The sequence below is a fragment of the Myxine glutinosa genome, chromosome 5 (genome assembly GCF_964187855.1).
Source record: "Myxine glutinosa chromosome 5, kmMyxGlut1.1, whole genome shotgun sequence".
Taxonomy (NCBI): Eukaryota; Metazoa; Chordata; class Myxini; order Myxiniformes; family Myxinidae; genus Myxine; species Myxine glutinosa.
Genome location: NC_136265.1, coordinates 115088617 through 115102923, shown reverse-complemented (window position 1 = coordinate 115102923; position 14307 = coordinate 115088617). Strand labels below are relative to the sequence as shown.

Genomic DNA, 14307 nt, shown 5'->3' with positions numbered 1-14307 from the left:
CGCTGAATGAACGCCAGGGGGGTTGACTCAGCCTGTCATCCTTCCGAGGTCGGCAAATTGAGTACCAGTTCACTGGTAATTCCGTGTGTGTCGCAAGAGGCGACTAACAGGGTTGGTGGCAGGAAGGGCATCCGGCCATAAAACATTGCTTAAAAAAGGGGACCACGGTACCCATATAAGGCCAACTCCCGCAGGAAAAATGGCCTCTAAAGGTGTTTCATACCCTGCCAATGTCGTTGTTTTTCAAGAATGTGGGGGGTAAAGTATGTATGGGGGTAATGCATGGGGTAATGGGTAATTATATGAACTCTAGTTAAACCTGTCACTGGATGACAGGAAGTGGATATCAAGCAAAACATTCACTGAATTTTCAATGGAGACAGTATTTGTCTTTGTTCATCAAAGAGGCGGATGGATGTCAGAAAAGCCAAGTTGTTGGAAAATTTAAATTTGTCAATATAGACATTTTTAGTAAATAATAAATTTTCCATTATTTCATTCAGAATACGACTCACCACCATCTGTTAACTCGAGTGACGCAGGCAGCTCCATTGCAATCCCAGGGGGCTTAACGACCCTGTAGACAAGACAAGGAGCAGGGCCTGGCTCAGTTTCACAAAAACCCAGCAGCACAATCTGACAAAAACATCGTTAAAAGCACCGACGGCACCTTTGTTCTCGTTTCTGACGGTCTGGCCTGTCTGATGGAATTATAAACCGCAGAGAGCTTTCGCTGGCCTGGCGTTTGTGTCCGACCCGTTCGGCCTCCTGATCAGACATACCAGTTCAACACGCCAACCGCACAAATGGTGCACGTATGAATAACAAGGCAACAGAGTGGTAATAAGAAAGCAAGAGGATAGAGTTGATAGTTTGTCACAAAAGGCCAGAGTAAGGAACCAAAAGCGATGTACCGTTCCAGGTCGTGTGGTGTTGCTGCGAACGTCACCGTCTAGATCGAACGTCGTCTCTTGCAGGGCAGATGAACCCGAAAGGCTTTGGGAGATAAATAGAACTAGTGTGTAATCTCAGAAATACCGGTGGACATTGAAGAGCAATAAAAAGGGCACGAGATAGGAAAAACATACGATCATCATCATATTGATGGTTTCATTCTAGAAATAAAATCATCGGAAAATAACAAAATTACAACGAGCAAATGTGCAAGTTAGATTTCCAAACATGGGGAGCCAATCAAAGTTGTTCGTTTTCAATTCAAAACAACTCACTGCAATGATTATTTGTTTTAACATTTCTCCAAAACAGGTGCCCGGGCCACAACTCTGATTGACGTTTCGGAGGAAACTACAGGGCTCCTTCTACTAATAAACCACCAAACTTCTGACCTGGGTCTTCTCACACTCTGCGGCCCTTCCAGACCACCGAGTCTCTGAAGGTCTTGGACAGGGTCGACAAATTTGAAAATTTGTGCATTGCCAAAGCGCAGAGCTGCTCCAGAGCGCAGCAAGCTCGTCTCCGACAAGCGCCGTCCATCCACCAGCGTCTCGGCCTGAATGGAGCTTGGCGTGACGGTAACTACTCCATCCATGTTGGTGAGGACGCAGTGCTGAGGCAGCACTCCTGCTCCCAAAAGCTGGATGGAGAGAAAATAAATAAATCAGGAAGTATTGTATGACAAGGAAAAACCATGGCCCTGACATGTCCATTACGGTGATGACATGTTCTGTGACCCCAAAACCCCACGCACCCCTGCCCCACCCACCCACACCCCCTCCCCCCAAACATTGCCAACTTTCTCATGTGGCAGTACCTGAATGCTCTGTGGGGATTTTGGCTCTGAGCCAACTTCTGTGACGTTCTGCTTCAGACGGTATACCTTTGGCTTATCGCGTGAGTCTGTCCCATCTGGAAAAAGTCACGCTCATTAACCACAATCAGAGCCCCTTCTACACCAGTACAGGCACGACTCAACAGAATGAACACACATGACAACATGATACAAACATACACAATAATTCCTCTCAGCCCGAATGATTAAAAATACACAATTACAAAATGAATAACACACAAACACAAAATACAGTTATCAAAAGATTCGTTCCTTTCTCAAATCTCTTCGCTCGCCTCCTTATCGGACCTCCTCCAACTTCTTCAAACGGATCTCTGACTTGAATATCTCAAAAACCCCAGCTTGTAATCGGTGTATGCATTTCATTAATCGTTCCTTTTGTACATCTTCGGTATCAAACCCTTCCTGTCTGTTCCCTCTACTTATACTTGCCTGTATCCTTCCCACTCCATGTCCCCTCACTCTACTTCCTCCTACCCCCATTCCAACACCACCTTCCCCAAACCCTTCCCCTTCAAAACTTCCCTTTTGCCCCTCCACTCAAGCTTCCACCTCACCTCCCTCTTCTTCCTCAAAACTCCCCCCTCACTCCTCCACTTCAAATCTCCCCCCTCACTCCTCCACTTCAAATCTCCCCCCTCACCCCTCCACTTCAAATCTCCCCCCTCACCCCTCCACTTCAAATCTCCCCCCTCACCCCTCCACTTCAAATCTCCCCCCTCACCCCTCCACTTCAAATCTCCCCCCTCACCCCTCCACTTCAAATCTCCCCCCTCACCCCTCCACTTCAAATCTCCCCCCTCACCCCTCCACTTCAAATCTCCCCCCTCACCCCTCCACTTCAAATATCCCCCCTCACCACTTATTTTCAAAGTTTCCCCTCACACATCAACAAAGATGCCCTCTCTTCAAACTCATTCCTACACCTCCTCCAATCTTCTACTTCCCTCTGCCCAACCTCATATTACCCCTCACTGCTCCTTATACCATCACCACCTAACATGTTGTCCTACTTCTCCTCATCCTGCCCTCTCTCCTCACTCTTCTGTAATCTCCGACACACTGTCAACAGCTCTCCCTACAAGTGCTCGGAACAAGTTTGTTTACCCTCAGGAGAGCCAGGAAACAATATCTCTCGAATCTAATCTCAAGACTGAACTCGAACATCTCTCCCTCCTCCAAATCCTAGTGGCATCTGGTCAAGTCTGTTTCTAGTGTTTGCCCCCCCTCCATCCTCCCTTACTTGCCGACACTGCCCGTGAAGAGGCCGAATGCCTCAACTCTGTGTTTGCCTCAAAATCTTGTGTCCCAAACCCATCTCTCTCTGCACCCACCTTACCCAGTTGTACCCAGCTGCTCCTGGACTCTGTGTCCTTCTCTCCTGACAAGGTGGAGAAGTTTCTGTCAAACTTCAACTCTAATTCTGCAACTGGACCAGACGGCATCAGCCCACAGGTCCTAAAATCCTGCTCTGCCGCTCTATCTCACCCTCTCTCTATTCTCTTCACCCTCTCTTTTGCTCAAGGTCATCTTCCATCAGCTTGGAAATCAGCCAACATCACCACTTTACACAAAAAAAGGTGGAAAACAGATCCCTGCAACTACAGACCAATCAGCCTGCTCCAAAACATCAGCAAGGTCATGGAATCCATCATTGCTTCCGATATTAAATCCTTCCTCTTCTCCAATGGCTTGATCTCGGATCATCAATTTGGATTCAGACCAGGTCATTCTACGGTCTCAACAATGGATGGAGGTCCTCAATGCTAAACAGGAAATCAGAGCTGTCTCACTGGACATATCACGTGCCTTCGATACGGTTTGGCACCCCGCTCTGCTCTCCAAACTCCCCTCCTTTGGTATCCATGGAAACTCCACGGATGGCTTGCGGACTTCCTCTCTGGCCGCAGCAAACGTGTGGCCTTGAATGGAATTCTCTCTTCTCCCCTTCCTGTTCAGGCTAGAGTTCCTAAAGGCAGTGTTCTGGGCCCTGTACTTTTCTGATCTGCATTAATGATCTCTCTGACTCTGGAAAATCCTCTCTATCGTTTGGCTGATGACTCCACTCTCTGCCTCTCCATATCTCAACCCTCAGATTGGCAGGCAGCAGCCTCTTTACTCTCTGCAGACCTGGACAATATCACAAACTGGTCAAACAAGTGGAACATGTCTTTCAATCCTGACAAATCTGAGCACTTGCAAATGCTTAGATTACAAACCACTTGCAAATCTTTCATCCGTAGCTTGATGGAATACTGCTCTCCCCCCTCTGGGCTGGTGCTCCTGCCTCACACCTAGCTCGGCTTCATGAAACCGAAGCTTTCAGAATTATTGGAATCTCCCGCGATGAAGCTGATTCGGAGGGGCTTTCACTCTCTCACCACAGGCAGGTTTGGTGGTCTTTCTGTCTTCTACAGACTCCTCTCCGGCATAGCCCACCCAGCTCTGTCTGTGCTCTGTCCCCCAAATATTCCTGCAGTATGCACAATATCTGCCAGCAACCCTCTTCTGATGAAACTGCCAAAATCAAGACTCTCTGCTCACCTTCATAGTATACAAAAATAGCATACAAAAAGTATACAAAAATACAAAAAAAACAAAAACATAGTATACAATTTTTTTTTTATCACCAGTACCCACAACTGAACAAAGTTCAAGCGGAGGTCATGGATAAACATACCAATGGATAACATAAATAACTACATCCTTAATTGTGCTGCTGTGGCAAAAAATAATGAAATATTAGGAGATTAAAAGATAGAAATCTACGTTACCTCGCCACCTGTAGGACCCCCGAGGGTAATAGTGCCAACTTCCTTGTGTGTTGGCATAAAGGGAAGAATCACAGAGAGGACAGGATCAGCGGCCTGTGCCAAAAGCCGAGGCGGAGGAAGAGGGGGCAACAGACACGGTTGAAGGAGGAGGAAGGGGGAGGAGGGGACAACAGGCACAGCCGAGGAGGCGAGGGACAAAACAGGCACAGCTGAGGAAGTGGGGGCAACAGGCAGAGCCGAGGAAGCGGGGGCAACAGGCAGAGCCGAGGAAGAGGAGGCAACAGCCATGGCTGAGGAAGGGGAGGCAACAGCCACGGCTGAGGAAGAGGAGGCAACAGCCACGGCCGAGGAAGAGGAGGCAACAGCCACGGCCGAGGAAGCGGGGACAAAAGCCACGATGGAGGTAAAAGCCAAAACAGTGGAAGGAAAAGGAAAATAACATTGGTCCTAGAATATGAGATGATGAGAAAGAAAAAGGGTCGAATTCAAGAATAACAATAAAAAACACAAAGGCGGCAACAAATACCATAAAACCAAATTTGAATAGACAGGTCACAAAGTGTGGTGATTTGAAACAACAGCAGATGACTGCTCATAGAACCTGTATGTATTCAATCTCCAGGTCTATCATCACACTGAAGTACGCAATTTCATGTCTGTCTGATTTTTTTGACTGTGATACATTTGGTCGTTACTTATCCCATCGCAACCAAACTTGATAGAAGGACAAAGGGTCACAGAATGGAGGTTGCAGCCACTTCATTTCCCCCCTTCCCAAGGTATTTTGGGTCATCAGGGTCCTATGGCTCTTTTGGGTCCTCGGGGTCTTTTGGGTCATTGTGGTGTTTTGAGTCTTTTTGGGTCCTTGGGGTCCTCTGGTTCTTCATGGAATTTAAGGATCTTCAGGGTATGTTGGGGTGCTGGGGTCTTGAGGGTCTTCAAGGTTCTTCAAAGGTCCAATGGGTCTCAGCAGTCCAAAGTATCGAAAAGTACATTCCGATAATACATAATTAATAGACAGGATGTCACCAAGTTGCACATCGATCAATGAAGCGGTTCAAGAGATATAATTTCTTAAAGATTTTCGTTCAATCCAAATTTGCCACCAAACCATGTGACGTATGAATTATTCAAGGACAGCATAGTGTGCACAAGGCATGGGGAACATATGTGAGAAGTTTCCATTCGATCTGTTCAGCCTTTATGGAGGAGTGGCTTTTTAAAGTTTTATTCTTCAAAAAATCATAGCCGCCAAACCATGTGGTCTATGACGTCATGGGCGCAGAACTTTTTGTTTGTGATGGGTATGCAATCATGCATGTCATGCATGAGAGGGACAAGTTCTGGTGTGCGATAGAGAAGCTGATGGAAACAAGAAAGATGAGGAAGTTGTTGTGGTAGGAGGAGACCTAAATGGACATGTGGGAAGGAGTATGGATGGTTTTGAGGGAGTTCATGGGGGTTACGGATATGGTGTGAGGAATGGAGAAGGTGAAAGGATTTTGGAATTTGCCGATTTGTTGATTTGTAATACTCAGTTCCAGAAAGAGGATAATAAGCTCGTTACATACACGGCAGGTGGGTCGACGACAACCGTTGAGGATTGACGAGAAGAGGAAGAAGTTCAAGGAGTGGCAGAAGGCGAAGGGTACGGGGGCAGAAAAGGCAGAGCATGGACGTTATAAGGCAGCCAAGAAGGCTGCAAAGAAAGAGGTAGCAAAGGCGCAGGAGGCATATAGGAAAATGTTCAGAGAACGCTTGGATTCGGAAGAGGGTCAGAGAGCGGTATTCAGGATTGCAAAGCATATGGCGAAAGAGAGGTGCGATGTGAAGGGGGTGAGTTGCTTGAAGGATGAAGTGGGACAAATCGTTGTGGACCCAGATGGAATTAAAGGAAGATGGAAGAGATATATGGAAATGCTGTTGAATGCAGAGAATGAATGAGATGGCAACATCGAGAGTAACCCAGTTTTAGGACCGGCAGAGAAGATAACCGAGAAGGAAATTGAGGAAGCGATAAAAGCAATGAAGAGTAGAAAAGCGGGAGGGCCGACGAGAGTTGTGAGAGATATGTGGAAGGCAGCGGGAAGTTGCAGTGTGAAGAGAATGACTGAGATCTGTAATCTGGTGGTGAAAGGCAGCATTCCAGTGAATTGGGAACTGAGTACCCTCGTCCCTCTATACAAGGGGAAAGGTGACCTTCTGGACTGTGGCTCGTATAGAGCGATAAAGTTATTTGAGCATGGAATGAAGGTATTGGAAAGGGTGTTGGAGAGGAGGATAAGTAAGAAATTGAAGATCGACGAAATGCAGTTTGGATTTATGCCAGGAAGAGGAACGACAGACGCGCTTTATATTGTAAGGCAGTTGCAGGAGAAGTACATGGAGAAGAGGAAGAAGTTGTTTCTTGGGTTTGTTGATCTGGAGAAAGCATTCGATAGGGTTCCACACAAAGTATTGACATGGGCATTGAGGAAGTTAGGAGTGGAGGAATGGTTGATCAGAGTCGTGATGGCAATGTACGAGAGAGCGTGCACAGCTGTAAGGACGAAGGACGAGAACAGTGGTGAGTTTGAGGTGAAGGTGGGAGTGCATCAGGGGTCGGTACTAAGTCCACTACTATTTGTAGTTGTGATGGAGGTGCTGGCTCGGAATGTAAAGGAGGGTTTGCCGTGGGAGTTGTTGTATGCAGATGATCTGGTGTTGATTGCCGAAAGTATGGATGGACTGAAGGAAAAGATGAACAAGTGGAAAGAATGTATGGAGACAAAAGGTCTGAAGGTGAATATCGGAAAAAAGAAGGTGATGGCAGGTGGTAAAGCATGTGGTGAGGTGGAAAGAACTGGGAAGTGGCCGTGTGCTGTGTGCAGGAAGGGTGTCGGAGTGAACTCCATTCAATGTACAATGTGCACTGAGTGGGTTCATCAAAAATGTAGTGGTCTGAGAGGGTCATTAACCAGTGTGGCAGCAACATTCAAGTGTAAGGTGTGCTGCATGGAGGGAGCAGCTGCAGATGGAGGAAATGTTGAGTTGGATCTTGGAGATGGTGTGAAGCTGGAAGGTGTGAAAACATTTTGCTACTTGGAGACATGTTGAATGGAGAAGGTGGATCATACTCGGCAACGGTTGCTGGAGTGAGATGTGCATGGAAGAGGTTTCTGGAACTGAGTGGCGTGCTTACGAGGAGGGGAGTGTTGTTGAAGCTGAAGGGAAAGGTGAATGCTGCATGTGTGAGAAGTGTTATGATTTATGGGAACGAGACATGGGTAATGAATGTAGAGCAGCAATGAAGGCTGGAAAGGGTGGAAATGCGAATGGTTCGGTCGATGTGCGGAGTATCGTTGAGAGAGAGGAAGACAAATGATGAATTGTGAAAGATGATGGGAATAGAGCCTGTGATTGATGCTGTGAAGAGAAACAGGTTGAGATGGTTTGGTCATGTGTTGAGGAAGGATGAAAGTTACTGGTTGAGAAGAATGATGGGAATAAATGTAGGAGGAAGTAGAGGATGGGGAAGACCAAGAAAGACTTGGCTAAAGGTGGTGGAAGAAGAAATGCAGGCAAGGGGTTAACAAGGGGAGATGCAGAAAATAGGGCAAACTGGAGAAGATTGTCATGGGGCCGCAAGGCTAACCCCCGCTCTAGCAGGGAAAATGGCCTTAAAATGCCTATTGTTGTTGCATGCAATCATGCATGTAATGTTTTGCCTCGATCTGTTTAGCCATTTCAGAGAAAAAGGGTTTTTAGTGGTGTTTATGGCTTTTGCGTTAAAACAAATATGGCGGCCAAACTAGGTGGCTGATGACGTCATTATTATTAATTTTTTTTCTCCACCAATTTATCCCTCGATGATGCTCAAGAAATTTCATCCTGATCGGATGAAGTTTTGTACTTGTGCCGTTTTGTACTTGTTTTTTTTAATTTTGTACTTGAAGTTTTGTAACATATGTTATTCCCCATGGAGAGTTCTTTACAATGAGCCATGTCTCAATTTTTTCTATGCAGCGCTTTCAGACATAGAGGTGCAAATTTTTTCGCTTTTTCCAAGATGGCGCCCATACCACGTGACCGACTACGTTATAATTATCATTAAAAAAAATTCTACAGGTGGAGTTGCACCTATGGTGAAAATTTCCTGTCAATCGGTTGCAGAGAAAAGCATATTTATTCTGTGCGGATAAACAAACAGACAGACAGACAAACAAAGAGACAAACAAACAGACAGACAATCAAAGAAACAAACAAACAAACAAACAAAGACACACAAACAGAAACAAAAGGACTCAAATGCAATACCTTCTCCTCTGGTGAGGGTAATAACACCAATGATAATAGCATAATATTAATGTTATTATAAAACAATATTAATACTAATAACGTCCTCCCTCCCAAAGGGGGTTTTCCTCCTTGGAAACGTGAATAAATAGCTTATCGTGACATTTTGTGGGGGCACACCTACCAGAAGTAAAACAAAATTATAAACTACACTCGCATAATTACCTTTTTAAACAGTCGTTATTTGCTGTGATGTTTAACACAAAACTGAAAGAAATTTGGGGGAATCCTGACATCCATGAGGCAATCTATGCTTACTACATCCATTACAGACAAATGGCCCTGAGTGTAGATCTACTGTAATCTATATACCCCACAACGGTTATCAACACGACACTTTCCTTCCACTTCTGTTGGAAGTTTTTTTTTTTTTTTTGTATACTGAATCGAGGCTCGTGAAAGAGTGGGTGTACTAGTAGGTTAAACACAGAATGAATGCAGAGGTGAAGGCATTGGGTGTTGCAACTACCAGGGTTCAGCTCCACCAAGTATGGTGAGCGGTCACCAGGCTGACTCAAGGCGAGGTTCTCACGTGACGATCTACAGACATTTGAATCCTGCTGCGTCCCCATTGGGTCTTCTGCGTCCAACCTGCCACGTTGTGGTTCATTCGTACCAGCTTCGCCTCTCCTTCGCAATTGGAAAACCAGTGTGCCTGTGAACAAAGACAAAACTGAGTGAGGGTCTTTAACGAGGCACAATCCACAAGGATCCGGCAAAATTAAGATAATTTGATGTTCTGAAAGATCACCAAGAGCATTTTTAAAAATACCAAAAAATAATCACGTGAAGGACGAATTAAGATTATTATCAACAACAGCAACAACAACAACAACAACAACAACAACAACAACAACAACAACAACTAGAGTTAATAGAATACGATACCCCACGCAGTGTTCAAATTCATACAGTACCTTCAGAAAGTATTCACACTCCTTGACGTTTTCACATTTTGTTGTTACAGCCTGAATTTAAAATGGATAAACTGAGATTTTTGTCACCGATCTACACATAATACCCCATTATGTTAATTCACCTGTGTGAAACCTCTATCCTTTGTCCCTTATGGCACTGCACATAAACACTAGTGAGGAATCCCACCATTAAAAGCACCACACATACCAATTAAATTCCCCCCCCCCCCCCCCCCCACAATAAAACTAACCGGAACCCAGATGACGCACCAGGGCTAACAACACTGCCTGGTCGAACACACATCGCACAGGCAGGCCAGGGCGGATCAAGAAGCGACTCGCTTTTGGGCGGGAGTTGACTAATGGGAAGAACGGAGTAAGGAAGGACTTGTGATTGGCCAGGGGCGGAGTAAGAAGCACCCCGCTGATTGGTGGAAGGAGGGATGAGAAGGAAGCAACGACTGATTGGCCACCGACCGATGGCATGAGGGAGAAGCGAGGCGGCGATTGGTGGAGAACTGGGCCGAATGCAGGTGGTCTGCGGGGATTGGTGGAGAGAGGCAGAGGACGTTACGAGCCGATGTTAAAAGCGCTGAAGGACCGACATTTTACGCTCTCTTCTTCTTGCCCTCCGCCCTTGCTCGCTTGCCCTCATCTCTTGCCTTTGCTTTTCGCCTTCCTCTCCCTTGTTCCTTTGTCCTTCACCCTCGCGCTCTCGTGCTGGGACCGACTGTGCAGAGAACGCCACCGGTAAACCGGGAGAGGCAACCGGAACTGCGGTTCTCCGAGTGGACGATGTGTGGACGTGCGGCTTGTCGCTGTGGCATACGGAGGCCTACCAGCGCGGGAACTGGCGGTACCCACCAACGACCGGGCGGTTCCCGCCAACGCACCGGACGAGTCGACGAACCCCTGACGAGACCCCGAATGGTTGAGCTAAGCGTGCACGCGCACACACACACACACACACACACACACACACACACACACACACACACACACACACACACACACACACACACACACACACACACACACACACACACACACACACACACACACACGGTTATTTTCAGTTATATTCTCCCCTCGTGTGTGTTATACGTCTGGTCCAGGAGAGCTCCGTTTAGGTTTTCGTTTCATCATCGCGTTTTCCTCGTTCTCGGGTTCCGTTTAATAAACCTGTTAATTTTTGTACATTTTAAATCCGCCTCGGTTTGAGTTACTTTTTGCAGGTTGAAGACTGCCGGCGGGATCCGTGAGGTAAGTGATTTTCAACATCCTCCTCCTCCTCCTTGACGTGCATGAACTCTGCCGTATTTGATGAACGCCCAGAGTTAAAGCTTGCTGGCTAATCTGTTTCCTGATAAAGATTTTAATCGCCAGGAACGCGACAGTATTTTTCACTCTGAAGCAGGTTCTCTTCAAGGATTTGCCTGTATTTGACCCCATTTATTGTTCCTTCTATCCTGACAAGTCTCCCAGTCCCTGTCATGGAAAAGCATCCCCATAGCATGATGCATCTCTCTCCTTCCCAAACAGTGGTGTTCCCTCAGGGTTCTGTCCTGTCTCTTCGCTATACTCTTCTATATTTTATCAATGACCACCTTTCTTCTACAAATAACCAAATGCACTCGTATGCTGATAACTCAGCCTTACATTCCGCCATGTTTTTCCCTTCTTCCCCCATCTTCCCTCACTCGATCTATATCTCGTTTCATCACAGACACCTCTTTAAATTCAGATTTGGACAAGATTTACCAGTGGGGCAAATGTAATCAGGTTACATTTAATGATTCTAAAACTCAATTTCTTCCCATCTCTCTCTCTCTAAAAATCCTCTCAACTCTCCAATCTCCTTTGAAAGCTCCACAATTACACCATGTGATTCAATAAACCTACTAGGTATTACCCCAACATAAAATTTATCCTGGAATCCACACATTACACAAATAGCTAAGTCTGCCTCGAGGAAACTAGGAGTCCTGTTCAGATGTCAAAGATTCTTCTCCTCTCAACAGTTGCTTCAACTATATAAAGGATCGATTCATCCTTGTATAGAGAACTGCTCTCACATCTGGGGAGGTTCTAGCTCCACATACTTCCTGGACAGAATTGAATCCAAAGTAATCCGACATATCAACTCTCCCAATCTGATGTCAAAACTCGACCCACTCAAATTACGCCACAAAGTTATCTCTTTCTCTTTTCTACAGATATTACTTCAGTTTCTGCTCCCAAGAAGTTGCTGCATGTGTCCCTCCCTCATTAGCGAAACCAAGGAATACCTGACAGCCACTACATCTCATGATTATTGTGTCGCCATTGGCAACTCAAGGGTGGGCCGTCGTTTGTTTCTGCCCCTCCACTGCAAAACTCTGGAACTCTTTACCTTCTCATGTATTTCCAAACACTTATGATCTTCCCCTTTTCAAAAAGCAGATTTTTTTTACTTCCTGAAGAACTCTTGGTCTATTCTCTCTTTCTTCAATTTTCTATCAATGCAGCTCTTTTATTTAAGGCCTGGCCTCGATGAGGACTATATAGTTTGCGACTGGAGCCTTCAACATTAAAAAAAAAAAAAAAAAACAGATGTCGTCACCAACATGCTTCACGGGTCGGGATGGTGTTAGATGGGTGATGACTGATGAGTCATGCTCGGTTTGTGCAAGATGTAGAGCTTTGCATTCAGGCCAAGGAGCTCAATTTTTGTCTTATCCGACCACAGAATCTTTTGCCTCATGCTCTCAGTCTTTCACATACCTTTTTGCAAACTCCAAAACTCCAGTTGTGCTGTCATGGGCCTTTTTCTCATGAGTGACTTCCGTCTGGCTTTCTAAAAATAAATAATTTCTAAAAAAAAAAATCCACTAACATTATGGGGTACCATGTGTAGATCAGTGACAAAAATCTCAATTTAATCCATTTTAAATTCAGGCTGCAACAACAAAATGTAAAAAAGTCATGGGGTGTGAATACTTTCTGAAGGTACTGTAACCTACACCTTTGTTGCTAAATTGGGAAACTTCTCCGACTTGTTCCACAAGACTTTTATACTTGTAAACTTCCACCATGGTGTGTCATTAGTGTTTGACTATTTTGAGCGTTGGTCACAAATTGTCACTATTAACCAAACATGTTTAATGGATAGCTCTTCGTTAAAAAAGAGCCCACATTTATATCAGATAAATTTACCAACATTTCATGTATCTACACGTAAGTAGACTACGAGAAAAATTAGGTCAAATTACTATGTTCATTCAGTTCAGAAAGGCAAGTAATACTGACCGTGTTCAACAGACCACCCAGCCAGAATCTGCAGGGGGCAGTCATCGTCTGAGAGTGGTGTGGCCACACCAGTTCGTCTGGATGCCTCGTCCATGGCGTCTGCGCCAGGAGGTAGGACCACCTAAGGAAATTAAACAACTACAACTGCAGCTGCTGGCAACAACAGACGTTTCCAAGGAGTAACACCTATAGTTTATTGGGGATCACGAGACACCTTTAAATTTACCATTTTGAAACAGGAACGCACTCGGCACTGGGTAGAGCGCATACCTCCAACAGGCTGAACACTGAAAAGTTTACGTTTTGTATCCCACGGATAGGCCGGATCTGGATTCGGACGTGAACCAAAATCTAATAGGCTTGTTCTTTTCACCTAACCAACTCATCCCCCAAGTTTGGGCACAAGTCGTCCCCAACCTTTTGAGACATCGTGCTATATATTGTTGGCCGGGAGCCAGTGAAACTTACCGTGCACCACCTCCACCCTCAGCCCCCACAAGGAAAAATTTTCATGGGTACTAAAAATTGTTCACTAGGATCAACTGAGTAAAAAACACAAATGTTCCCAGAAAAAAAACTCAATTGCACTATATCAAATTGAGCCGTTTCCATGGCAATCCATTGAAAATTGAACCATTGCACCAATATCAGTAAATCGAGCATATCTCGTTAAATGTTAAGATGGAATAGCAAAACTGGTACAAAAATAGAGGTTATGTGTTTCCGCTTTAATACCTAATATTGTTATGTTAATTAGGTCATTTTCATAATCATCAATATTCATTACAATTAGAAATGTTGTATAAAATTTGAAACCTGTCAACTTTAACATTTCTCGGAAATTATAGGAGATGTTTATTCAAATCAAAATCTGTACCAATGCATTTACAAGTTCAAGACGATTACAAGGACAACCACCTTGTTACTGTGGAATATGGAAAAGTAGATCAATTATATTAAACATAATACCTGCCACATCCACCTTCAAAAGCTGTCAATTGTTTCTTCATGTTCGATCTGGTATATTGCGTCCTATCACTCAATGTTCCAATCAAAAAATCTCTCAATTTTCTCCTCAAATACCCTTGCCATCGTCACTGTGGGCTTCTAATGCCTCCTGAAGGACACCAATGACCTGCTGTGGAAGAATCTCTCCTTGTATCCCTAAGGGTTGCAGCACTCC

The 14307-nt window shown here is 45.1% G+C and overlaps 1 protein-coding gene across 20 annotated transcripts in view; it reads right to left on the bottom strand.

The window, feature by feature from the left end:
* The window catches only part of AFDN (afadin, adherens junction formation factor), a 101739-nt gene that overhangs the window by 45922 nt on the left and 41510 nt on the right, over positions 1-14307 (bottom strand). For all 20 annotated transcript variants that reach the window (XR_013623540.1, XR_010984462.2, XR_013623541.1 and 17 more), the window contains 7 exons: positions 13125-13245; positions 9389-9574; positions 1772-1866; positions 1347-1594; positions 915-996; positions 671-768; positions 516-577 (listed from right to left, as the gene is read on the bottom strand). Coding sequence is in view for 16 of the 20 variants with exons in the window: in XM_068116500.2 (XP_067972601.2) it covers positions 516-577; positions 671-768; positions 915-996; positions 1347-1594; positions 1772-1866; positions 9389-9574; positions 13125-13245 (892 nt within the window). In the remaining 4 variants the exon portion in view is untranslated. The remainder of the gene's footprint in view (positions 1-515; positions 578-670; positions 769-914; positions 997-1346; positions 1595-1771; positions 1867-9388; positions 9575-13124; positions 13246-14307) is intronic.